The 26,985-nt window shown below is 40.0% G+C and overlaps 1 protein-coding gene, 1 long non-coding RNA gene and 7 gene segments (V, D, J or C); all 9 read right to left on the bottom strand.

Annotated features, from left to right (window-relative positions):
* The window catches only part of LOC103144782 (uncharacterized), a 16,615-nt gene extending 7,846 nt beyond the window's left edge, over nucleotides 1-8,769 (bottom strand). Inside the window, exons 1-2 of the mRNA XM_016676319.1 lie at nucleotides 8,656-8,769; nucleotides 8,268-8,563 (exon numbers count right to left, since the gene is read on the bottom strand). Of these exons, the coding sequence (XP_016531805.1) occupies nucleotides 8,268-8,563; nucleotides 8,656-8,704 (345 nt within the window). The 5' untranslated portion in view covers nucleotides 8,705-8,769. The remainder of the gene's footprint in view (nucleotides 1-8,267; nucleotides 8,564-8,655) is intronic.
* On the bottom strand, nucleotides 39-1,072 carry LOC103144779 (T-cell receptor beta chain V region C5-like). The segment is given in 2 exon segments: nucleotides 39-822; nucleotides 915-1,072. Coding segments are annotated over 2 exon segments (486 nt in total).
* LOC103144781 (T-cell receptor beta chain V region C5-like) lies at nucleotides 5,445-7,405 on the bottom strand. The segment is given in 4 exon segments: nucleotides 5,445-6,231; nucleotides 6,701-6,776; nucleotides 7,177-7,181; nucleotides 7,252-7,405. Coding segments are annotated over 4 exon segments (441 nt in total).
* Nucleotides 8,770-9,179: 410 nt separating the features above from the next.
* Nucleotides 9,180-9,721, bottom strand: LOC103144783 (Ig kappa chain V-III region VG-like). The segment is given in 2 exon segments: nucleotides 9,180-9,594; nucleotides 9,679-9,721. Coding segments are annotated over 2 exon segments (351 nt in total).
* Nucleotides 9,722-14,478: 4,757 nt separating this feature from the next.
* LOC107837297 (Ig heavy chain V region G4-like) lies at nucleotides 14,479-15,507 on the bottom strand. The segment is given in 2 exon segments: nucleotides 14,479-15,212; nucleotides 15,473-15,507. Coding segments are annotated over 2 exon segments (357 nt in total).
* A 189-nt stretch (nucleotides 15,508-15,696) lies between these two features.
* LOC103144778 (immunoglobulin iota chain-like) lies at nucleotides 15,697-17,334 on the bottom strand. The segment is given in 2 exon segments: nucleotides 15,697-16,037; nucleotides 16,999-17,334. Coding segments are annotated over 2 exon segments (354 nt in total).
* Nucleotides 17,335-17,963: 629 nt separating this feature from the next.
* Nucleotides 17,964-19,515, bottom strand: LOC103144777 (uncharacterized). The gene is made up of 3 exons (XR_001663313.1): nucleotides 19,328-19,515; nucleotides 18,600-19,239; nucleotides 17,964-18,513 (listed from the first exon to the last, which is right to left on the bottom strand). It is a non-coding gene; the product is annotated as an uncharacterized LOC103144777 (long non-coding RNA).
* Nucleotides 19,516-22,784: 3,269 nt separating this feature from the next.
* LOC103144805 (Ig kappa chain V-V region L7-like) lies at nucleotides 22,785-23,526 on the bottom strand. The segment is given in 2 exon segments: nucleotides 22,785-23,269; nucleotides 23,356-23,526. Coding segments are annotated over 2 exon segments (546 nt in total).
* Nucleotides 23,527-24,527: 1,001 nt separating this feature from the next.
* LOC107837286 (Ig kappa chain V-V region HP 91A3-like) lies at nucleotides 24,528-25,108 on the bottom strand. The segment is given in 2 exon segments: nucleotides 24,528-24,949; nucleotides 25,032-25,108. Coding segments are annotated over 2 exon segments (495 nt in total).
* Nucleotides 25,109-26,985: the final 1,877 nt, after the last annotated feature.

Genomic DNA, 26,985 nt, shown 5'->3' with positions numbered 1-26,985 from the left:
CATATATATATATATATATATATATATATATATATATATATGCATGACAGATGCATTTTTTGTTACACTGCTCCATGTAAGTGTAATCTCCCGTGAGCCCTCTAGAGGTCAGTGTGTGATCACATCTTAAACATGATATAATCGGCAGGAAATCCAAAAATGAAACAGCATTTAAAGGTGAAACATTTACAGGGAAACTGATGACAGTATATAAGTCAGTATTTCTGTGTGGCTAACCCTGCAAACACCTGCAGCCTAATCAGAGCAGATCAGCTTTGTGGTGTTTCAGAGCTGAATGCAAAGGAAATACCAACATAAATGTATAGTCTTCTACTTCTACAGCTAAAAAACACAATGTGTTAATTAGTTTTCACATTAAATGTTCGTTTCTTGTTTTTACTGCATCCTGGGCATCTGCTGGAGTTTTTCCTTCCACCAATCTTCCTTTTTCCCTCCCTCCCTCCTGTGATCTCTCCGGGTTGTTGTTGAGCAGCGGAGGCTTTCTGAGTCGCTGTGCTCTTCTCGACGCGCAATAATACACGGCTGAGTCCGCCGCCCCAGGGCGCTGGATCTGCAGGGTGGAGTTCAGGACGGCGGGTCGCCGCATTGCGAACCTGGACTTGTTGAAAGGAGGTTCCACGTCCCACGTGTCTTTACCGTGAGAGAGCGCCACCAGCTGCAGCCCGCCTGAGCTCCTCCGTCTGTACCAGTACATGTAGTAGTGCTGGTCGTCGTCCTGCTCGCACGTCAGCGTGACGGACGGGTCGTTTTCGCGGCTGATGGCGAAAGGCGGTTGAAGGATTTCAACGCAGACCGAGGAAGCTGCAACACGAGAGAGAAAAATGTCATAAAAACATGTGGTGCATGTGGTGAATGCTACAGGAGTCGATAAAATTGATTAAAGAAAAACGTACACAAGATAATCAGAACTATTATCATTGTCGTCATGGTGAATTTCAAATAATGTCTGCAGCAGAGCTGAACAGCTCAGCCTGCAGCTTCTGGAGCTTCTCAAAATATCTCGACTCGCTCAGTCTTTTCTTTGCAGCAAACGTCTCCTAGTGGAGCCTGAGGGAACTGCACCTCCACGTCAGATGGGTCTGAGCTTTAAGGGAACTGCTGCTGAGAACATTCAAGCTTAAAATATGTATTGAATAGACTTATAGACATTTTTCTGACAAGTAATATCACTAGACAGCTGTGCTGATCAATTTCAATCAGTTGTGTTCAATAAAGTAGAATATAAGTCCTGATGAGTTTTGGTTGTCAGATTAAATAAATGAACTTTTCAATAATATTCTGGTTTATTTTTTTTAATGTTATTTTAGTTGTTTTATGTTCTGTCCAGCAGTGCGGCACTCAGACTGGTTGTCAGGTTGAGGCCCAACAGATTTTCTTTCACAAGTGGAGCATTACAGCTTTAGCCACGATGCGCCACTTGACATATAAATGAAACTTAGAGTTTTCTTTGGGTTTATTTCAATTTTAATGGACAGAGACATGAAGAAAGGGAGAAAGTTGGGGAAATTGTTTAAAAGGAAAGAAGATGGGAGTAGAGGAGAGAAAGAAGCACAGCGAGAAAACATGTCAACTCTAAAAGTCTGCCGCTAAACCTGCAGAAAAAGAGGGGAAAAAGAGAAACCACAGCAGCAATCATCTTCTGCATGTAGAATAATAACTTTAACTTCTGTGTAAAGCAGTGGCGCAAAAAGTGGGTATGCAACGCATAGGGACGCAGCACCAGAGGGGGCGTCAAAACCCCGTCTGGAGGGGGCGGCGCACCGATTATGTTTTCCCATACACTTCAGCGTGCCTTACGCTCCTTCACCTCACGCACGTTATGAGGTAAATGTAGGTTTACCTTTCACGTAACGTCGTCTTGGGAGGGGTAAGAGCGAGCGTATGTTTTTCACGCTCCTTTAACCTTCCTTCGGTGGAGAGAGGGATGGGGGGAGGGCGCCGATTTATGTTTTTGCATCCACCTGAATAATGTGTAGTTGCACCACTGGTGCAAAGAAGAAAGTACATGATGATACATGTTTTAGTGGCAACCACAGCCCAGTGAACAGTGTAATTGACAAAAATCTGTCTCTAAACAGTGTACCGTCAGACTGTCAGTTCCTGAAACCACACACTAAAAAAAGTCTTAAAAGTGCAAGTGGGGTCAATGCGACCCCGTCGGATTGCACACAGTCCAGTGGACACCGAATCTTAAAACCATGAGACGGTTAAGTTGAAGTTAGAAGTAAAAACTGGAGGCCCATTTAGAGCAGAGGAACTAATTATTTCCTTCACTCTGCATCAATTGTTTGTCATATAAACAATTTTCACCTGTGTTTTTAGGGGTGGGCTTTTATCGCATCGTTTATGATTTATCATAATAAATTTCTTACCACAGTAAGATTTTGAATATCAATAAATTTGAAAATATGATTAGATCTAGGTACTGCATGTGTTTTAGTGATACCAATCCCACTGCTTCGAGTGGCGTCCTAAAAAAGTGCAAATGGGAATATTAGTAGTAAGAGCATTGTTAGTGTGGCTATGATTGCTGTCATTAGGTCACAGTCATAGTCATAGTTACCTGAAAAGAGTCATGAATAGTTCTTATCACTTTTATTGTTGTAACAATATTACCTCAGAATATTGTGATAAAACTTCATGTCCATATCATGAAAGTGGACAGTCTCTGCGTATCTCAAAGACCAAACCAAAGCTATCAAAGCTCCTTCCTGCGCTCCTCTGATATGCTATTTGTACGAGGTTGTGGTTTGTCTCCACCACTGTGACGGGCAGCGCAGTAGTAGGTGCTGCTGTCGCTCACAAGCAGCCCAAATATGCGAAGAGTGAAGCTGTTTTCTTCGTGATCGATAAACAACTGGAAGCGTCCGGCATTCGTCTGGTTCTTTCTGAGGATGAACTCGATCTGAGCTCCACGGTGCTTCTGTTGATACCAGCACATGGTTAAATGAGCCATGAACTGTTTTCCCAACAAGCACTCAAACGTCACGTTGTCTCCTCGGTTAGAAATGACATCCGCAGGCTGGAGGATTTCAGCACTGAGACCTGAGAAAGATGAAATATTAAGTTTTAATCATTACAGTGAAATGTAGGTCAAATGCACGTCTACGTTGTGGCTGCCTGAACATGAGCGGTTTCTGTCGGTGTTGCTGAACTCGCCTAAGTGTAAAAGCAGAAGCAGATGAAAAGCTGTGATCAGCATGTTGTCTGAGGAGGAGCGCTGGGCTGAGTGAGGAAGAGCCGCTCTGTTCACAGGAAGGAGAAGAAGCAGGAGGAGAAGGAGGAGGAGGAGGAGGAGAAGGACGAGGATGAGGAGGAAGAGGAAGAGGTCACATGATCACATGTCACCAGTCAGTGTGTCAAGTTGAGTTTTCATAGATTACAATTAAACATCCTCAACATCACCCAGCTTAATGACATCCAGTTCAAAAGTGATGCTGAAGAATTAATGCATTAACTAATTGGTTTGAGGTTGGAATAATAAAAAAAGTTGATAATTTATGAAGCTTATATTTAGTGAGCTCTGTCATTTATCAGACATACGCTTTAATCTGTCACAGAACCAAACCATCTGGTATTTTTCTTCTTTTACATTATGCACTACTTTGTGTTGTTGTGTCACATAAACTCACAATAAAACACTTTACTCTTATAGAAAACCATTAAAATCATTTGCGAGTCTAGATGGATACTGAAAAAACTGTAAACTGTAAAAAAAATATTCTGTTATCCAGACTTTTTCCTTATGTTTTGTTTTAAAGTTCATCCGGTTATGGATTCATTTTGTTTTAAGTCACACCTTTTATTTGTCACATCTTAATCTTAACGTTTTATCCATCAATATTTGTGTTTTTTGTCCTTTACTTGTCATCTTTTCAGGGATCTGCAGGACTTCAGTCCATTAGGATCTGAGGAACCATTGAAATTCTAGTGACTGTTGTATTCCTGAATCCCTCAACAGTATATAATTACATTTTTGACTAAAATGTTTTTTTTTAAAGGATTTTTTTTCTAAAGTGAGTTTCCCTTAAAACTGAAGCTAAAAGTAAACAAACTGGAGTGCCATGTGTTTGAGCAGAAGAAGAAGTCATTGTGCTGTGGATCAGCTAAAGCGCAAAGACTCTGCTAACCAAACCAGCCGCAGCTCTTTCTTACACATCTGGGACACGACCTGCTATTTGTATGAGGTTGTGGTTTGTCTGCATCACTGTGACTGGCAGCGCAGTAGTAGGTGCTGCTGTCGTTCACAAGCAGCCCGGATATGCCAAGAGTGAAGCTGTTTTTGTCATGATCGACAGACGACCGGAAGCGTCCAACATCTGTCTGGAACTCTTTGAGGATGAACTCGATCTGAGCTCCACGGTGCTTCTGATGGTACCAGAACATGGTGTGATAACTCATGAAACGCTGGCCCAGCTTACACTCAAACGTCACCTTGTCTCCTTCAATAGAAATGACATCCGCAGGCTGGAGGACTTCGACAGTGAGACCTGAGAAAGATGAAACATTGAGTTTTAATCATTACGGTGAAATGTAGGTCAAATGCACGTCTACGTTGTGGCTGCCTGAACATGAGCGGTTTCTGTCGGTGTTGCTGGACTCGCCTAAGTGTAAAAGCAGAAGCAGATGAAAAGCTGTGATCAGCATGTTGTCTGAGGAGGAGCGCTGGGCTGAGTGAGGAAGAGCCGCTCTGTTCACAGGAAGGAGAAGAAGAAAGAGGAGGAGGAAGAGGAGGAGGAGGAGGAGGAGGAGGAGGTCACATGATCACATGTCGCCAGTCAGTGTCTCAAGTCGAGTCACAATTAACAATTTATTTATTATTAGTCCAGGAATTGGATTAACAATCCGGTTGTTAATCCGCTTAGATTAACAGCACTGAGAATGCATGTGTACCTAAGGTGGTCTGTAGTTTACCATGATGTGAAATCTGATGCAGATTTCTGTTTTTGTTTCCTGTCAGACCATCAAACAATAATTCACACCAACCAAAGATAAACTCCCCAAATACATGCAGTTTTTGAATGTTAATTTGATTTGTTAAAGGGGGAAAAAAGCTATTCAGGCCGATGTGACTTTATGTGAAAACATAAATCAGTTGCTGTGTGGAAAATCGAAAATAAGTTCATTCAATGGAAACATGGCAGTTTGGGAAACACTCGTTTTCTGAAAGAAGGCTTTGGCGCTGGGATGAGATGCGGGTCCGCCCTCCCCCTCCCCCCACGAATTAAAATTGGTTTATTTCATAAAAGAAAAATATTCACATCATGTGAGTCACATGATCAGCAACCAAATGTTGTCACTGGCGCAAACGATGGAGAAGAAAGAGGTCAAGTAGTGGTTTGGGGGTCGTGGCGTGAACAAACCTCTTTATGTGTGATTTTATTTTTGCTTCTTATTTATTGGAAACACCGCAGTTGGTAAATTGTGTTTTTTTTTTTACATTAGTGAAATATTGACAAAGTTTTGTGCATATTTAAATGGAAACACAGTTAATAGTAGCATGTTCAAAAAGACACTAGTGTCCATGTTTAGAAAATAGCATTTCTTTGAAATGGTACAAATGTCAAGATCCTTTGAATTAAAGATCCTATCTTTAACAGGTGGGTTGATTTTCACACTGCTAATCTTTGCAAAAATGTCAGTAAATTCAACATGGCAGTCATTTGAGTTTGGCCGTCACCAGGCAGTCAAAGTGCTTTAAGAACATCAACTATTATGTTACAATAAAAGCAAAATGATGAAACAAAAAGAACATATAAGGAAAAACGACTAAAATCACAAATGCAGTCGAGTGATTTCATAGAAATCGGTTCTCATTAGACAAAGGCAACCCAACTTGAAGCTTTTCTAAACGCATCAGAATGAAATGGTAGGACTTTTAGTCATGAGGTTTCATTAAACCACATCACTGTGTACTGCCAGCGCAGAAATACACGGCAGAGTCTGAGGCAGAGGCTCTGTCGATGTTCAAGCCTCCTGTCTGGGCGTCTTTTCTTGTAATCTTGAACCTGCTTTCAAAGGCTTTCTCATAGACCGCTTCACTCCCGATGTAGCTGTATCCTATCAGCTCTATAGCACCGGTGTCTGTTTGCTGGTACCAGAGCATAACATTTAGACCGCTGTCGTTGTGACGGCAGTGGAAATCCACATCGTCCGCCATGTTGACTACTTTTGGATCAGTTGGTTGAAATTGTACACTCTTAGCTTGAACTGTGGGGAAAACGGATTGTTTGTTAGGTCTGATGGCAAATGTGCAGAAGAGGATTAGGGTCACTGGAAAATGTCAGAATTTTGACTTTTTTTTTTCCTCAGAATTCTGGCTTTAATCTCAGAATTCTTATATATATTAAAGTCAGAATTCTGATTTTCATCTGAGATTTCTGATTTTTTTTCCTCAAAATTCAGATTTTTTTCACAGAATTCTGACTTTTTTCTCAAAATTCTTAGAAAATGTCAGAATTCTAACTTTAAAATAACAATTCTTATTTTAAAATCTGAATTCTGATTTTAAGAAGTCAGAATTCTGACTTTAATCTCAGAATTTTGAGATTAATCAGAATTATTTTTTTCTCTCCTGTGACCCTAATCATCTTCCGTACAGATGAGTACACTTAAAAATAATAATAATAAAAAAAGTAAAATGGAAATTTCTTTACATTTTGAATGCATCATAACCTACACTGAGGCAAGATGAGGAGAAACAGGATCATCATCCTCGGCATCCTGCAGGCTTTTGCCGCTGCTCCCGTCAGGATCTGTAAAAAGATGCGACTTTTAGAAGCGTGAACGTCTCTGCCTCCTGCACAGGAGGAAAATGTATCAGGGTTTTTAGTGAGGGAGTTCCAATAAACCACATCACTGTGTGCTGGCAGCGCAGAAATACACAGCTGAGTGGGACGGATCTGCTTTGAGTATCTTCAAGGCTCCTTCGACTGTGTTTTTTCTTGTCAGCTTGTATTCCTTTTCAAATTCACCCTCGTAGCTTTGGGAGGTTTCATATCCGTATCCGATGAGGGTCATCGAGTTTGTGTCCTTTTTATTCTGATACCAGAGCATCACTATAAGAGAGCTATCGTCATGGCTGCAGGTGATTTCTACCTCACTGCTCTCATTAACTATGAGAGGAGAAGACTGGCGAAAATTTGCAGCGCTTACCTGATCTGTAGGAAAAAACAACAGAAGGTCAGGTCAGTATTTGCAATAAATGTCAACTTGGATTTGAAATCTTACTTGAGAACCAGAACCAGAGGAGGAGGAAGCCGAAGGTCTGTGTAGGTGAAGACATTGTGAAGCAATGAGGTGAAGAGAAGAGACTCCGTCGGGAGGAACAGGAGGAACAGCAACCTGGTCAAATCATGAACACACCCGATTGGAGGAGGCTGCATGTCAGGATGTCATGTGCTGTGGCTCCACCTGCTGGTAACATGAGCACAGGACAGCTTCGTCACACGCCTCTGCGTCTGATTGTTGTGAAATTAATGAGACAAAATCGATTTAGGAAGAAATGAATTGGGTAACAGCATGTTGCGGATTTCCATTTCGTTTCTAGATTTTTACTGTAAAATCATTTTGAAGCGAATCAAGTACTAGAAATTAAAATTAGTTGAATATATACAAAGTAGATTTGCTTCAGTTTTCAATATTGGTTCAATTCTGACATTAATAATGTTTATTCAATAATTTTTTTTTTGGTAGCATGTCCTAAATTGTTTTGATTAAAATTTAGGCAAATACCCCTTTAGAAAGAGCTATTTCTACTTATTTATTATTTCTATTTTTTATTAATACGGCCATATCGGGTGAGTTGTCGTAATATTTTGGGATTTTTATGTGTGTAAAAAATATTCAAGTATTTGAAAATGATTAAAGTCAAAGTATTTTTTATTAGGGTAACAACACAGAGTTATTGGCCACAGAATGTATTAAACCTGCCATCATCAATCAGTTCATATCCAGTACAGATTAAGTTTCTTCTATGTTTTTGTGTTTTTATGATTTAAAGCACTTTGAACTGCTATACAAATAATCTTGATTGATTGACTGATAGTTTACTGTAATAGCAATAGCAAAATATATTTTATTTTAGCATACAGGGCCCCACATTCTTGAATTTAAGCGATAACGATGTTCTTGTTGCTGAGCTTAGAAATCTCTCTGATCATAATTCTGAGGGCGGCAGGTGAGGAAGCAGCCATCCTCCTCTCTGCTGTGTGTTTTTGTCACAGTCTCCAGGTCTGCTGCTGCACTGTGTGACTGGCAGCACACAGATACACAGCCTCGTCTTTCTGCTGAACGCTGGAGACAGTCAGAGACCACTGCTTCGTGTGCGAGCGCTCTGCTTTGAAGCCGGATTTAAAGTCTGGCTCATAGTTGGCGTTGCCAGCTAGCAAATACACAATGAGCTGAATCTGTCCTCCGCTAAGCTGTCGGTACCAGTACAGATATTCATAGTCGGTGTCGTTCTGGTAGCAGTGCATTTCTGCGCTTGAGTTACTGATGATGTCTCTGGGCCACTGAGTGATCAGAACGCACTCACATACACCTGGAAAAACCACAAAGAAAGAAAAAAATCATAATTCACAATGGTTTATTATTAATTATTAATTACAATAAGAGAAACTGCACTGACTTTACCTGCGGTCCAAAATATAAAACATGCCCATGCAATGCTACCTGGTGTCATTTTGTCCTCAGAGGAGCAAAAACGGTTTAACTTCACTGAGCCGAGAGGTTAGCATCTATCAGGAGGAAGTGACATCACTTCTGAAAGAAAGATGGAGAGACGCTCATTTGTGAATATCCCACCCCTTTCTCAAACAACTTCAAGTCATAAACTTTATATAACACATGAAGGAGTCTCCCTCAATCAACTCCTTCATGTTACAAACATAAAGAAGTCTTTATGAATGTTTATGACTGGTGTCATGAAGTGTCATTTGGTAAATAATGTGACTTTTAAAGCTTTAAAAATCACATTAAAAGGGCCAGCTTTGAATTACTGGGTAAGTAGTGACACTTTAACGCAAAGTTGACACTTTTAATGGACTTTTGATGCAACTTTTAAAGCAACTTTACATTAAAAGTTTCATTATTTACTGAATGACGCGTCATGACAACAGTCAAACATTCATAAAGACTCCTTCATGTTTATGACAGTCATGTCAGTCTAATTCACACCTCTTACCAGACGTTTATCTCTCAGTCCATGCAGGTGTGAGCTGGAGTGTTTTTGTGCAGCAGCCGGGGGAAATGCAGCACTGTGTTAACTGGCTGCACAGAAATACTCTGCTGTGTCTCCTGGTTTGGCGTCGGAGACGATCAGCTGAGCTTTGCCTTTGGAATGACCCGTCATGTTGAAGCGACCCTCGAAGCCCTTCTCGGGACTTTGGTTTTCATAGTGAAGCAGTCCGATCAGGTCCATGGTCCGCCGGCCGCCTCCCGCCGCCGACTGGTACCAGAGCATGTAGGGATAGCTGTTATCGCCGTGGTAACAGTGGAGATGGGCAGCTTGTCCCGGCTCTACCAGGATGGAGGCAGGCGACTGCTGGATGATGGGTTGTGACGCCACGATGTCTACAAGACAAAAAAATAAAATAAAATAAGAGTTAAAGTAGCATAAATGTTTGTTAGAAAACTTGAACTCATCTTCTTACTCACCTGCAAACAAAAACAGAAACATCAGGACAGTGATTGACATTTTAGATTTTTTTATTATTTTTAATTTCCGTCTATAGAATTTGTTTGAAAATACAAACATGCAGAGATATTGTGAAAGAGCAAACCGGAGGGAAACCATTTAATGCACGTTTTAAAGGAGGAGGAGCTTACAGGGATCAACACATCCACGTGTTGTTGCTGCCCTCTGCTGGTCAGGGTTTAGATTCACTTTAGATTCAGACAGAATTAAAACTTTTGGAAAAATCCAAAGTTTAGTATGATTATTTTGTCTTATTAAATTGTTTTGCTTTTGTGTGCCTAATTTCCCCCTGTTAAATCATTTATTTTATCAATTTTATTTTTATTCATTGTTTTAGGAAAAAGAAAACTTTGCTACTTGATCTGCCTTCACATCTTTCTGCTCAATTTGATAATTATCATTGAAAAGTTTTTAAAAGGATTTTCAACTCATTGATTAATCATAATTAATGTACTAAATGAGACGCGTCTATTAGGAAGTAGAATCTGCTGATTTCTTTCCTGACTTAGAATGTATTTAAGTTATTTAAGCACCAAACCAGTTAAGCATCCAAAATATGCTAAAGATCTGTTATTGTTATTGTTATTGTTGTTGTTGTTGTTATTGTTGTTGTTGTTGATGTTGCACCAACCCTCCAGCAGCTCCTGGTTCTGTTCTGATTCTGTTCTGCATTCCTAGAAGCAAACATGTAGAAGCAACATTGATCCTCTAATCTTGATCAAACTCCCAGAAAACTACAAAACAGCTGATTTCCTTTAGATATAGACTAAAGACCCACCTTCTTAGAGTCACTACAGTGGAACATTTATTGACATACATGATTTTGATTCTGGCCTTTGACAAAATGTGATGTTTACTGCTTCCATCCATCCATTTTCTTTGCACCCTTGTCCCTCAGTGGGGTCGGCAGGGTTGCTGGTGCCCAACTCCAGCTAACGTTCCAGGTGAGAGGCAGGGTACACCCTGGACAGGTTGCCAGCCTGTTGCAGGGCAACACAGAGACCATGCACACCAAGGGGCAATTTGGAGAGGCCAATTAACCTGACATGTTTTTGGACTGTGGGAGGAAACTAGAATACCTGGAGAAAGCCCACGCATGCACAGGGAAAACATGCAAACTCCATGCAGAAAGACCAGGGCTGGGAATTGAACCCAGAACCTTCTTGCTGTAAGGCAATGGCTCTACCAACTCTGCCACTGTGCAGCCTATGTTTACTGCTTGTTTTATAATAATTGTTTTTATTATTTTAAAGCTCTTTTGAACTGGCTTGTTGCTGAAATGTTCACCACAAATAAACTTGACTTAAATTTAAATCTTTCACTCTTTGAGTGCAGTTATAGTTTGGAGTGTTGAGATTTAGATGTTTTCATTTTAATTTTTTTGTACACCTGTTTGTATTGTGCCGGCGTTGTTCTGCAGGCATCATGTGGCTTTATTGGTTTCCTGCTGTTCATGGGGGGTTTTTGTATGAGAGCGCCGCCGTCTTCTCCACTGTGCATACTCGCCGCTCCAAGATATTCTCCGTTGTACTCGGCGCCGGTCAGGTTCAGGATGTGGAGATGAGCCGTGTTTTCTCCGTCTCCGCTTACTTCGAAGCGGCCGACAAATCCGCCCTCGATGTTTGGGTTTTTATAAGACATGTAGCCGATCAGCTTCAGGGAAGAGTCTCCCGGTGAGCGCTGATACCAGAGGATGGTGTCGTAGCTCTGGATCTTGTGCGTCAGCGTCAGCTTGGCTGCATCGTGTAGCTGCAGAAGGAGGTCGGGTGGAGACTGAAACACAAGTTTCTCTTTGCTCGGGTAAACGCCTGTGGGACAAAAAAAAAGATAAACTGTTTAAAAATGAATTATGTAGTACATATGTTTTTTTGCAAAAATGACGTGAAAATTTAAGGGATACCTTCAATCCAGCACAGAGTGACGATGCACACTGTGAGGTGATGAAGCTTCATGTTGGAACTGAGCGACCTGCTGATCTCTGCAGAGCTTCCTGAGCAGGAAGGCGGAGCAGGAAGTGACCTCGCTGTATAAAACTGAAAAATTATTCACACTGCTTAAACTTTTTTCACATTTTTGTTCCAAGGAGTTCAGGCTCCGCCTTGTTAAATTCATATCACGGCGTTACATTGTTTCTCATTTTGGCTTGAGGTCTAGACTTTAACTGGGCCATTCGATTACATGAACATGCTTTGATCAAAATGCATTCTAAGAAAACTAATAAAGCTAAATAAAATAAAAATAAAAAAACAACAGAATTATTATGATTATTAATTTTAATCCTCTACTTTGGGCACATTCCCAGGTCTTGTCTATGTTTTGCTCCAACCTTCAACCCACAAAACAAAACATTTGTGTCACTTATTCAAATCTCCACCGTTTGCAGATGGAATCGCTTCAGTTGCATTTTGTTCTTCCAAATACAAAAGTCCTTGTAGGCTGAAGTGAGAGCAGAGTCGTAGAGGTTTTTGTCAGGAGCAGGTGGATGTTTGATCCACTGTGGGTTTACTGGCGGCGCAGAAATACGTGGCCTCGTGTTCGGCCGCCTTCAGGCTCCTGATGAAGAGCGAGCCGTTCTTGGCGTTGTTTCCGCTCAGATCTCCTGCTAAGCTGAAGCCCTTCTGCCTGAAAGCCTCCTCGACGCTGTCGTCTTTAAACTCCACGTATCCGTAGCCGACGAGCTCCAGGGCGACTTCGGCGGACCGCCGTCGGTACCACAGCATCACTCTGAGGTCTCCGTGTTCATGGCTGCACACCAGCTGCACGCTTTGTCCTTCTCTTCCCAGGAGAGCCGGAGGAAACTGATGGACGTGAATGTCCAGAGAAAAACCTGCTGCAGTGAAAGTTTTTTTTTTTTACAGATTAGTGACTTAAGAGGTGCAGGAACATTTACATGTTATTCCAGAATAAAGTAGCTGGTACCTGTGAGGAAATGGCAAAAAATAATTAAAATCATTTTCGCTGAGATGAGGAGAGTTTGTTTTACATGCACAAGTGAACTGACTCTGTGTCAGTTGTTGGTGTTTCTTCATCACTGTGATGTCACCAGATGGGTGGAGTCACTTCATACACTCTGGAAAAAATTAAGAGACCACTGCAAAATGATCAGTATCTGATTTCATAGGTACATGGTTGAGTAAAATGAATGTTGCTCTTTTATTCTATGAACTACTGACAACGTCTCTGAAATTCAAGCAAAACTTTAGTTTTTATTTGCAGAAAATGAGAAATGGACAAAATAACAAAAAAGATGCAGTGCTTTAAGACCTCATGCAAAGGAAACAAGTTCATATTCATTTAGACACAATAATACTGATTTTTTTAGCTCAGGAAAAGAATCAATATTAGGTGGAATAACCAGAAGGTTTTCAATGGGCTTCAGTGCAGGCGGCTCTTCTTTTTTTTCCAGAGCTGTATACAGTGAACACCAGACTGAAATATTTTAATAAATTCTTTTTGATTTTTAATTTTTTTAAAATTGTTTAAGGAGAACTGTTATGTTTTCTTAAAAACCAAATGACATGCCTTTGGATAATTTGATTATCAACAAATATATATTCAGATTTGAAAATGAGGAAAAGACAAACTTAGTGTATGAACAGAGCAACACTAATGAATACATGAGGCCTTTATATTGCACATTTTAGCATCAAGACAATTAAAATTTCTTTTACATTACAAAATCTTCACACAGTTGCCCATTTTGAAACAAGCAGTAAACATTATGTTTTGTCAAATGGCATCATCAAAAAGGATTTTAATTAACTCATCCTTTCGGCAGTTTTACAGTTTCCTGGAAGTTTGTTCCAGATTTGTGATGCATAGAAGCTGAATGCTGTTTCTCAGTGTTTGGTTCTGGTTCTGGAGGTGCAGAACAGAAGAGCTGAGAGGACTGGAAGGTTGATACAACAACAGCAAATCTTTAATGTGTTTTGGTGCTAAGTCATTCAGTGATTTCTAAAATAATGAAATCATTTGAGATAGACCCTTAAAAACTAGTGTGTGTTATTCATCAAGATTTAACATAATCCTTAACTTTTCAACTCAAAAAGCCAATTAAACAACAGCAACACAACATAAAATCACCTCACATGTGTCTGTAACCAAAATATGATTTTATACATTCACGACAAACTCATTTTAATGTCAAACAAAAATAACCAGAGACAATACCAAATGTAATTTTTGTATGTTGATTTTATTTTTAAGGGGTAAAACTCAGCCTTACATGAACCTTTGTGAAAAAGTAATCTCACTCTACTTTTTAAATTTAGAATAAACTTTTATTAACCTAATTCTCTGGAAAGCTTAGCTCTAATTTATTAGCTACTATCCATGGGCAAGTTTTGTTTTTTGGCATTTTTTTTTCTTTTTTAATGAAACTGTGTCACTTTTTAGCATGAAGACGCTCAATTAAAAACAGAGAAGCAGGTGCTTGAGAGCAGTTTTTCCCCCAAATTCTTCTGCTAAACCACTGAGGATGATGATGATGATGATAAAGCAGTTTTTGTAAAGCACAGGCAGGATTCTTCATCAGTGTGCTTCTTGCGCTGCGCAGTAGTAAATGGCCGTGTGTTTCTGTTCCACCATGTTGATCACCAGAGAGGAATTCTTTGCTGTGCTGCCGCTCAAGTCTCCGACGATTCGGATGTTTTGATCGTCTTCATCCTCCATCTTGATGCTGCTTGTGTACAAATGTCCAATTAGTTTCAAAGCCGTGTCTGCAGGCGGCTGCTGGTACCAGAGCATTATCCAGAAGTTTGTTTTCTCATGAGTGCAGAAGATGTGAACTTTTTCTCCAGGTTTCACGATGAGGTCGGAGCGGGACTGATGGACCTCAAGGCCGAAAGCAGCACCTGGAAGGCAACAAAGATCGATAAATTATCTCGAAATGTGAGGAATTTGTTCAAAATTTGCTCCTGTTCACAAGTGAATACCTGTTATGATACAAAAAAGGAGAAAACAGATCATGTTAAAACCCGATTGGTGACATTAAATCTTAAGAATGTAACAAATACTGTCAGACTGCGATTCTGATTCTAATAGTCGACTGAACTATGAGAGAAAAAGTGACGGCATTAAATCAAGAAGTGGGCGGGGCTTATTCAAACATAACCCAATGACTTCAGCTGAAACCGGCCTGAGTTTTTGTATGAACAACACTGGCTTTGCTGTCATTGTGCATAGCTGGCTGCACAGTAATACACCGCAGTGTGTTCAGGCTTCAGGTCAGTGATTATCATAGAGGCGTTCTTCGCCGTCTCTCCACTCAAGTCTCCGGTAAAATTAAAATGTCCCTTAAAAGGATTTTCAATTTCTTTGCTGCCGTAGTTCAAGTGTCCAATGCGCTTCAGCGCTTCGTCTCCGGGGGATTTATGGTACCACTGCATGAGCGTGTAGTCGGTCTTTCCATGGCTGCAGACCATCTGCATGTCCTGTCCAGGTTTTCTGAAAGCTGCCGGAGGAGTTTGATGAACCTCGACGCTCAGACAAACGCCTTGAAGATTGAAAGAAAATTCAGTTCAATAATACATCATTTTTTGGTCATCTTTAAACTTTTTATATATATATATATATATATATATATATATATATATATATATATATATATATATATATATATATATATATATATATATATATATATATATATATATATATATATATGTATATATATAACCCTCTCTCTTATGACTTAAGTGTATGGGAAATATAAATTATGGTTCATGAAAAATGAAAAATAAAGAAGTTGATTACCCATGAGCGAAAACAAAAGGGAAAATGTCAGCATGATGATCTACTCTCTGTCTCTCTGAGCAGAAAAATGTGTCTAACAGGTTCTGGTCTCTTTTATGAAGACGCCCAATGTTGCCATACCATTACTGTTAAACCTGAAAAACCTTTATGGATCTCCAGTGCCATCTACTGGAGAGTCACAGCAGTGCAGGCTTAGGTTTCTGATTAACTCTGTTTTATTGGCAGTCGGTTTTTGTTCAGCTGTTGTATTTCCTCACATCACTGTGTTTGCTGACAGCACAGAAATACACACCGCTGTCATCAGGCTGCAGGTCCTTCACGGTCAGAGCTCCGGTCTCTATGGCGTCTTTGACTGCTGAGTATTTGGTCTTGGAGTTTCCTTCGTAGTCTGGCTGCCCACCGTATACCGTGTACACGACGAGGGCCATGGTCTCCCCAGGACGCTGTCGGTACCAGTACATCTGGTTATGACCTTTGTCTCTGGTGTGGCTGCAGTTCATCTCTGCGGACTCGGCCACGGACATCCAGATGATTTTAGGTAGCTGAGTCACATCCTGGCAATGACCTGTGAAAAGAAAGACAGAAGTACGACACAAATTGTACATTTTGGATGAAATACAATATAATCTGCGTAGAGTTAAATTCACTCTGAAATTTGAGTGTCATCAGTCATTAGAAATATCTTTTGGTGCTGGTCTTTTGTACCTTGTTGCCAAAACAACACATGTATAAATGTGAGAAGGATGCAACCCGACATGGTGGTGTTTAATGACCATCCTCATGTTTAAGCCTGCAGTTATGATGGGAGGGTTAAAGCCAGTCTGCAGTAAGAACCTCCCATTCTGATCCCTGATTAAATCAGAGGAGGGAACAAATAATGGTGTGAATGCAGGTGAAAGCAGAAATGAACTGTAAAGCAAATTGAAACAAACAAAAGCCTATGATTGCCATGTGTTGTTTAATGGCTAAATTTAAACTACACATGATTCTTTACACATTTCTGTGCCATTAATCACAATACTGGTCTTTGAGTGGGTGGGGCTTCAATTCTATGTGCTTTTTGTAAGTTATCACTATTCATGTTAGATTCTGCCACCTCATGAAATTGAATTCAAATAATTTAATTCAATTCTAAGCTATCCTTTGAGATTTGAGTCAGTCTGTCTTTTTCCACAAATGTCTTTGTAACCTGCTGGAATAAATTAGCAACATGGTGTAACCACTGAGTCAAAAATGTATTTATTTTGTAAGTTTCTACAAAAACAAACAATCATTTATGTTTTCGGTCCAATTCCTTCTTCATATACTTTTTAGTATTTGTTTCTCATCTCCTTAACAAGTAAATCTGAACCTCATACATCTGAAATTTTTGTTAGATATTTGTAGGATAGCTTGTGGTGTTTTAGAAAAGTGAAAGGACATCTTGGTAAGAAATTGGCAGTTTTTTCTTTCTCTATTTTTACCAACCTTGTCATTTCATAATAATCTTATAGTTTCAAATCAAACCTTTATTTAAGATTACTTACAAGCTTTCAACAGCTGAGCTGTCATTGAGTTTTTTATTTAGCTGTTAGATCTCACGCATTGTTATCTTGATTGCTGAATGTTTGGTCTGAAGTTTCTCTCTTGTCTGATTGTTGACCAACAGCTGTGAACACAGTAAAGTTCAGGTTCTTTTCCTGTACGCCTTGTGCCAGTACTTTTGGTTTTGACCTTTATTTCTGATGTGGCTTCACCTTCTACCTTTAGGCATATGCAATTGACAAAGAAAATGTGACAATGTCATCTGCATACAGTGAAACACTCAACATTTAAATGCTAATCCCCCTTAGTATGCTAAAATATAGCTTTTCTCATACTTTGAATTTGCAGCATTGTTACGACCCGGCTCAGCCAGGGGAAAAGGAAGTAACATTAAATAACCCTAGATGTTAAGGTTTGACAATTTAGAGATTTATTGTTTGTGTTTCCAACAAAAAAAAGAAGGAAGAGAAAAAAAGTAATAATCAAAAGAGTAAAAACTTACAGCCAATATGTACTAAATAAACAAAATCCACAAACCATCAGAGCTGTGAGACAAAACTTAGTCACAGGGGACTTTACGTCCAGATTAAACAAACAAAATAAAACTAACAAACAAAATAAGCTACAAGTGTGGTGGAGCGTTACCAAAACCCCACAGGATCAATCCTGTCACAATTTACAGAAAACCTCATACAAACAGTTAACAGCAAACCCACACACCCAACAAAGTGACAAGCTGTCTCAACAAAGAAACTAGCCACACCTTCTCCCAGGAAGTCATTGGTTTTTAAAGGGAGGCCTCAACAATGATTGGTGGAGCCGGCAATTGATGACCCAATCACGGTAGGCCTCAGGGTGTGGCACAGGACAACAGGGCAACACCCGCTTCCAGGTGAAGTCAGTCTGATTAGCCACTGCAAAAGAAAAATAAACACAGAAAAGGCCACTGGCCGTGACAGCATCCTGACTGTAAATAAGAGAAATATTCATCTCATCACAGGATGATATTCTTCCATGTTCATCCTCATGTCTGAACATGCTGCTATTTAAGAAGGAAGGGTGCTACCCAGTTCCTGATTAAATCAGAGGAGAAACCAGTACTGGTGAAAACACAGGTGCAAAGCGGGGTGTGTGAAATGTACGACAGATTTTGGGGGGAAAAAAAAGCTTTTAGAGATCAGGAGGTTTTTGTACTGAGGATCAGAGTTTTGCGGCACTGTGGAGACTAGCAGCACAGAAGTAAACTCCACTGCTGCTCTCGCTGTGTTCTTTAATCGTCAATGTGCAGGTTTCCCCTTTGTTTGCTCCCCCTCCAATTTCTACTTTTGCTCCTTCCTCTAGAGTCGAAGAGCCTGCGAGCCTGTACCCCAGAAGCTGCATGTCTCTGCCCGTCTGCTTGTACCAGAGGATTCGGTTGTAGCTGTCGATATTGTGCAAACACTCAATTTTAGCTTCCTTTTCTGAAGATTTGTAGATATCTGGTGGAGACTGTTGGACTTTGTCACTTAGAGTGGAACCTATGAGCACAAAAGACCAACATTGTATCATTAATATCATCATAAACACAACCAAGCTAATAGTTGAAATATCCTAAAGACATCACCTGAAACCAGCAACGGTTTCCAACTAAAGCAAATAAAAAGGATGAGGAGCATTTCTTGATCCCAAAACATTTGGTTAATAAAACGCTGCAATGCTACTGATATAATTCACTGTTTCCCCTTACATCACATCTGTAAGGATTCACTCCTACAATACCAAACACATTATATACCCTCATCAGGCATGTGATGTCACAGGTCAGCCTCCTCTTCGTAAGTTACTTCCCACAATGTCACCACACTGGATCTGGAGAAATGCCGCCACCTAATGGCTGGATATAAATAATACAAAGCGGAAACGCTGAGGTTTTTGTGTTGAGGAATAATAACTTTCAGCACTGTGGTAGCGAGCAGCGCAGAAGTAAACCGCGTTGCTCCTGGAGGTGAGTCCTTCGATTGTTATGGTGCAGGTCTGGCCTTTATCTGCACTTCCCTCCAAAGTCACATTCACGTCTGTCTCCGGGTACTTGAAGCTGTTCTCCACCCGTCCGAGGAACTCCAGCTGTCCGCCGTTGGATGTTTGCTTGTACCAACGAATTTCATCGTAGTTGTCGATTTTGTGCGTGCAGCTGATTTTGGCAGATTCTCCGGGACGCTTGTGAATGTCAGGTGGATTCTGGTGGACTTTCTCATGAAGTGAACCTGAAGGAGAGGACTCAACGTATTCAATCAAAGTAGAAACAATTCAGGGTTTATGAATATTTTTTGGTTTTGAAAATTGTTTATTTACCTGACGCTGCTGCGCTCAAAGTAATACAAAAAAGAACCGCGATCATTTTGTTCCTTTATGACTATAAAAGTCTCCAAATGTCCCTTCGAGCTATTTCTTCCTCTCTCAACACGTGGGTGGTGTCTACGAGGTTCCTCCTCTACCAAAAATTCAAACCGCAGCATGTGTTCACCTCCCTCATGTACCTCAGTGCCTCAACAGAAAGATCCAAACCTCGATAAACAGGTTGATATCAGACAGGTGCATGGACCTGAGAGACGGGGAAACAAAAGCTAGAGGTTTTTGTGCTGAGGACTTTTTGCATGTTGCACTGTGGTAACTGGCAGCGCAGAAGTAAACTGCACTGCTGTTCATGTCGAGCCTGTCTATCGTCAGCGTGCAGGTCTGGCCCTTGTTGGCATTCCCCTCGATCTTTACTTTCGCTCCTTTCTCCGGGTAGCCGATGGTTGCTAGCATGTATCCTAGAAACTCCATCCGCCTGTCCGCTGTCTGTTTGTACCACAGGATCCGATCGTAGTTGTTGATATTGTGCAAGCAATCGATTTCTGCTGTTTGCTCCTGTTTTTTGTACAAGTCAGATGGAGTCTGATGGACTTCGTCACTGAGTGAAGCACCTGTAGAGGAAGCAGCAAAAGCATGACTTTAACTTCAATAGTTGTCAAATAACAGAGAGTTAAATCTAGATTTTTTCCCCCTGTTACCTGAAAGTCTTGTGATCATAAATGTCAAACAAAAGCCTGTGATAATCATGTGGTGTTTCATGGCTAACTTTAAGGATGTCCTGCTACTGTTGCCAACTTTGAACCCCTACTGATTATTCACATCATATTTCTGTAATGTCTATTCTTCTTGGAGCGGGTGGGGCCTTAATACATTGTTCTGCTTGTGGATTACCACCGTATACTGTGAAGATACTGCCACCTCGTGGTAAGAAATAAAACAACATGTCCTGAGCTGTGGTTTAACATTGATTTTACTGAGAAGATGCATAAAAAGATCAGATGTTTTCTATAAACTCTTCTATAACATGTTTGGATGAAATTAACAATTTGGTTTGACCTTTAAATTACAATTTTGTTCCTTGTGAGTTTTTGAAAATTATTATTATTAGAAATGTCTCCCTTGTTCAATTTTTCATCAGAAATCTAGGATGAGAAAGTATGTCACCCACCATTCCCAGCTCAGCTGAAAATGATTCAGACTCCTGGATGATTGAGATGTAATGTCCATCCATCCATCCATCCATCCATCCATCCATCCATCCATCCATCCATCCATTTTCTAACACCCTTGTCCCTATTGGGGTCAAGAGGGGTGCTGGTGCCTATCTCCAGCTAACATTCGGGCGAGAGGTGGGGTCACCCTGGACAGGTCACCAGTCTGTCAAAGGGCAACACAGAGGACAAACAACCATGCACACCTAGGGGCAACTTGGAGAGGCCAATTAACCTGATAGTCATGTTTTTGGACTGTGGGAGGAAACCGGAGTACCCGGAGAAAACCCACCATGCACAGGGAGAACATGCAAACTCCATGCAGAAATACCCCGGGCTGGGAATCGAACCCAGAACCTTCTTGCTGCAAGGCAACAGGAGATTTAATGTAATCTTTGAATTTTATCAACATGTTTCTTTCTCCTGACAGGAAAATAATGCTAACATTTCAGAATGGCACGCCATGTAAAGAATTAATGTAATGTGAAGATCAGTGATGCCTTCCAGCCTGAAGATTTATCATCAGATTAATCATCAAAATACCAGTGCAAACATGCAAACAGCTCTTGGATATTATAAGAAGTGTCTGATTGCTGTAAACCCACAAAAGAAGTTTTTGTACATTATAGACCGTGGACGAAACTGTAAATGTGAGAAATATGTAAGCTATCATAACTTTTTTTTAAAGATTTTTTTGGCTCTAGTGACCTTTATTTGACAGGAAAGTGGGTAATGAGAGAAGGGGAAAGACATGCAGCAAAGGTCGCCAAGGCTGGGAATCGAACCTGCGACAGCGACTAAGGCCTCCATATGTGGTTTGTGCTTAACCCCTGCGGCACCACAGCACACCCCTGCTATCGCATCATTGTAATATTTTACAATCAGTTGAAAGTTTGTTACTGTTTTTAAAAAAGTAGTGAGTTGGAAGGTTAAAGCCCATTGCTCTGCAGTGAGAACCTCACATCCCTGATTAAATCAGAGAAAACACCAACAGTGGTGAGAAAGCAGGTGCGAGGGGATGTGAGCTGGAAAGCAATGTTAAAGCAAATGCAGCTGCAATATCAAGACGTTTTTGTATTGAGAAGCTAAGATATGAAACACTGTGAGACTAGCAGCGCAGAAATAAACCGCGCTGCTGTTCTGGTCAAGTCCTTTTACTGTTAATGTGCAGGTTTCTCCTTTAGTTGCTTTCCCGTTTATCATCACATTCACGTCTTTCTCCGGAGATCCCGAGCCTCCGTACAGGTAACCCAGGAACTGCAGACCTTTGCTGGCTGATTGCTTGTACCAGAGGATTCTGGTGAAGGTACTGTCATCATGTGAACAATGAATTTCGGCTTTACTTTCATTAGGATATTTGTAAATATCCGCTGGATGCTGGTTGACTTTGCTGCTTTGCGAAGATCCTGTGGGAGAAAAACAGTGCCATAAATATCACGTTTCTAAAATGAAAACTGAAAAAGTTTGATTTGTTTAAACTCAGTCACAACAACTGAAGAGCTTAAACACACAACCTGAAATCAGGAAAGTGCTGCAGCTAAAGCAAATAAAAACGATGAGCATTTCCTGTCCTTTAAAGGTTTAGAAAATTAAAAATTCAGACTTAGAGAACTATGGCACTTATAGAAGTCAGTTTTTCTTTGTTGCATCAGGAAGTGTAATGTCTTGGTTGCATCCTTGTTCAAATCATCATTACAGGGTGGAGTTAAAGTAGATCCTCCTCCTCTTAACTTCACAGACCTGGTTCAGTGTAACATTCTGGATGAAGACATACTGCCCCCTATGGGTCCTAAATATAAATAACAAAACTACTAGTTTCATGGTTTCTCCAGGCAGTTGTCTGTACCAGGGCATCTGGAAATAGTCAGCACCTTTGATTGATGACTAGTTTGATCTTTTTTAATTCATAAAAATTAAAAATTACCAGAGGAAATTAATATGATTAATTTTTGTTTGATAGTGACGCCCATAGTAAAAGTAAATAGAAGAGTACTGGCAAGTTGAAGCACAGATAGCTCATCTTGCTCCCCCTGCAGGCCAACACTGGTACTATCCATAGATATAGGTAAAGTTAAAAGAAACATGTTAAAAATGAACTGTTTTTTTATGTTAAAATAATAATTTAAAAAATGCTTATAATAACAGGAGACAAGTGTACAGATACAGGTTTAAGGAGTATATCTAGTAGAAGAGAATTTTCTGACTGGCTTTTTTAAGTTTCTTTTTTTTATTATTACTTCATGTTACTCAGATTGTTTAAATGGAATCTTAAAGGTGGCTGTGAGTTTCCAGTGATCTGATTGGTCAGTGGTGAACTGAACCCAGTCAGTCACAATGTGAGTCATACATGGAGGCTGACTGCAGGTGTTCAGATCTCTATCTTCATGCAGAGTTTTTGTATTGACTGACAGGGTTTCTGCTGTACTGTGTCGACTGGCAGCGCAGAAATAAACCGCGCTGTCATTTTCCGAAACAGTCGAAATGTTCAGGGTCGCATGTTTACTGCCGTCTCCTCCAAAGTCCATCTTGTCCTTCACGTCACCCTCTGGGTTAGGGAAGTTCCTGTTCATGTATCCCAGGAACCTCAGAGCTCCGTGTTTTTCTTGTTTGTACCAAAGGATTCGCTCAAAAATGGATACGCTGTGCGAACAGTGGATCATGACGGATTCTCCGGGTTTCGGAGCGGCGAAACAAGGCGTTTGGAGGACCTCGTAAGCACTAGGAGCTCCTGTGGGGAAAAAACAGAACAAGCAGCATGAAAATTAACGTTTTAAACAATAATTATTTGTTGTCTGGTTGTTTCTGAATCCTCACCATCATTAACTGGCAGCTGGAGCTGAAACAAAACACAGACCAGGAAGATGGTGTTCAACATGATGAGACGAGGGTGTTGCTTTTCACTGCTGTGGACGAGTTGTCATCTCCAGCTACAGTGTTGGTGTCACGAATGGAAACTTTCGGCTGATCTACAGACCAAAGTAACCATTTCATTTCTAGGAGTGAACAAGTTTTTAGTTTTCCAATTTTTATGATTTGTCTCCCTCTAGTGGTTTGTAAGCTTAGGTTTTTGCAGCTAAATGTTTTAATACATTTCTTTTGTTTTCATGATCACGACCAGTTCAAGACCAAATGATTGTATTTAAGAAGAGTTTTGTGCTAAATCCAATTAAATCAAAATCAGTTAAATTCAATTCAGTTCAGAAATATTTTATTACTGTGCATATTTGTTTCTCACAGGTGCAAACATGGCACTGTAGGCAATATGGTTAAAGATCTGAAATTGGGAGTTTAACTCCTTCAAGTCAATAGTTGAGATATTTCTGCTCGTTTTTGTTTTTGTTTGAGCTGTATTGTTAAAATTATGTTGAAAATAGCAGGCATGCAAAATAACATTCCTGTTAAATGTGAATGTTATTGTGTTAACACAAAGGCAACATTCAGGGTTGTGTTAAAATTTAGCATTTTAACACATTTTCAATTATTTATTTAAAATAAAGGTATTTTAAGTTATTTTTTGTTCTTCAGTTCTTTGATATTACAGCACTGAGACTAATACTCGCAAGAGGAATAATTATAATTAAATCCTTGATATAATTAAGGACTTTTTGAACCAGTAAATGTTTAACACGTGTTAATGACACTCCAACAAATTCATTTTTGAATTTCTTTTGCAAGAAATGCAACTTTTTGTGTTTTGGACAACTTATTTAGACTTGTTCCAACATTTTATGGACTTTATTTAGATTTTATGTCTTCAGAAATGAAATATTTTCTGATCAATCCAGTGTTAATATTTAGCTGCACCATCACTATAAATGAACAATTGGTATTGTTTAATTTTTGACTGTAGGTTTTTTCCATTTACTTTCAGGATTGTGCCAAGCTGTTAGCACAATAATGGAGGAGTGGGGGAAAATATCCTTTAATCAAAATGAAAGAATAAACAAATTCAAGCTGAAAATGTAAAAAAGAAAAAGAAAAACAGCTTATGATGATTCTTTTCTTTTTGATTGGTCTGAGTCTGACATGGAGGCTGACTGCAGGTGTTCTCTCTCTTTCTGCAGAGTTTTTGTATTGACTTCATGGGATTCTGCTGCACTGTGTTGACTGGCAGCACAGAAATACACAGCACTGTCGTCTACTGTGAGATTAGAAACAGTGAGGATGGATTGTTTGCGCCCATCTCCTTCAAAGTTTATTTTCCCTTTCACATCTTGTTCAAGATTAGCAAAGTCATTATTCTGATATCCCAGGAGCTTCAGAGCTTTATGCTTGTCTTGTTTGTACCACAGAATGACTTGGTAGCTCGGTATGCTGTGTGAACATCTGATCTCTTTGTCCACAGATTCACCAATTTTCTTAATAATGGAATGAGGAGTTTGGTCGACGTCTTTGGAGTCAGAGGCTCCTGTAGAGAAGCAGAAAATAATTAAAAATGGATCATCTTTGAACCTTTTCTAATGCGTGTATTAGAATAATGGTCCTCTTACCATTATTTACTGGGAATCGAAAGAAAACAAGGAAGCAGATAATAAAAACCGTGTTAAAGAAGGCAGCTCTCATTTCAGCTTCTGTTTGTTCAGCAGCAGTGAAGAAGAATGCGGCGGCGTTTGAATGAAGCAACAATGGGAGGGATCACGGAGGGGGATTTCCTTTCATGACTGCAGGATTTAAACATTACGCTGATGAGTCCTTTTATGGCTCTAGCGCCATCTACTGAAACTCTTAAAGAGAGTATAACATACTATATTATCAGATGAACAGTCAGTTCTTGTTCCCTCTGCCCATCAGTCAGTGTAAATAATGACGTACATGTTTTTTAAAGCTCTCTGTCTTTGTATGTTTGGTTGTGACCTCACTCTGCTGTGGCTGTATTTTATTTCTGCAGACTGGGTCGGAGAACACCAGCTGTTTTATGTTTCTGAGATGCATCTTGGTAATAATCTGTGAGAAGAAAGCCCAGAGTTTAACACAACAGCTTGTCTTATATGTTTAAGCTTATGGACAATTTAAAGAAATGGAAGTATCATCTGCATAGAGTGAAATACTGAGTCGAATTTTGAACTCCAATCAGTGGATTTCTAAATAATTACAAATGTATTTAAACGTTTTGACTCTTAAACCTTTTAACCACAACTAAGAATTAATCTAAAAATGATATATGCTGCCATAGAGCAATAATGCTCAAAATTTAATTCTGTGGCTTCCAGCAATTCAAGGAGTAAAATAGTTAGGTTAATGTCGTTACACTGCAATAAAAACCCCTCCCACTTCAGTCCTAGATTAGATCAGAGAAAATGCCAACGTCGGTGAGAATGCAGGTGCCAGACGATATGAACTCTAATACAGATTTTGAAGACTGCTGGCTCAGGAGGTTTTTGTATTGAGAATCAGATTTATCCAGCACTGTGCAGACTAGCAGCACAGAAGTAAACTGCGCTGCTGTTCCGGTTCAGTTCTGTAATTGTCAATGTGCAGACGTTGTCTTTGTTAGCGTTCCCTGTAATCTTTGCCTTTACTCCTTTCTCTAGAGTTTCACCACCTATTACCATCAACCCCAGGAGCTGCAGGTCTCTGTCAGTTTGCTTGTACCAGAGGATTCGGTTGTAGCTGTCAATACTGTGTGAACAGCTGATCTCAGCTGTTGTGTCAGTGGAGGATTTGAAGAGTTCTGCTGGGTTCTGTCGGACTTTGTCGCTTAGGGAGGAACCTGAGGAATGAAAAAGGACAATATTGTTAGCAGTGGCATAAAGAGTTAATATAAGAAATTTGAGTTTATTTTTGAAGTTCTTTTTTTATCGTTTTCTAAACGGGATGATGAACCGAATGATCTTAAGGACTTACCTGAAACCAGGAAAGTGATACAGCTGAACCAAATAAAGAAGCTGAGCATTATCTGTTCTCTGAACATTTTGTTAAATTCTGTCCAATAACAGTGTTAAAGATGCAATTCACAGTTCCTTCATTGCATCAATTTTGATGATTTGGCTTGCATCCTCCTCAAGTTATCATTACAGGGTGGTGTCACAACTGATTCTCCTCCTCTTAAGTTATGACCCACATTCTTTCGACCAGAACCTTACAGAACCGGTTCAGTGAAAACGTCTGCCTGAGGAAATGCTGCCATCTGATGGAAGTAGTTAAAATGACAGATGAATAATTCAAAATCTTTGTTTCAAAGCTGCAAAATGTAACTTTTATAACATGTTATTTTTTACATATTTGTTAAAACTGTCACCATGTAGTGTGATATAACATGAGACAGACAATCTTTGAAAAAAATCCTTGTCCTACTGTCATCTGAACAAACACACAGCTCAGTCAGAAACAACCAATCAGAGCCAGGAGGAGGGTCTTAGCGATGCCAATCAACTTGTCCCTTTGCTCTCTGCTACGCTACAGCTGCTTCGACACAACAGAGCCTGCTATGAATGCTACGGCTAG

This window comes from Poecilia formosa, unplaced genomic scaffold, assembly GCF_000485575.1.
Source record: "Poecilia formosa unplaced genomic scaffold, Poecilia_formosa-5.1.2 Scaffold131, whole genome shotgun sequence".
Taxonomy (NCBI): Eukaryota; Metazoa; Chordata; class Actinopteri; order Cyprinodontiformes; family Poeciliidae; genus Poecilia; species Poecilia formosa.
The sequence above is the reverse complement of the archived record's forward strand: the minus strand, read 5'-3'. Positions and strand labels throughout refer to the sequence as shown.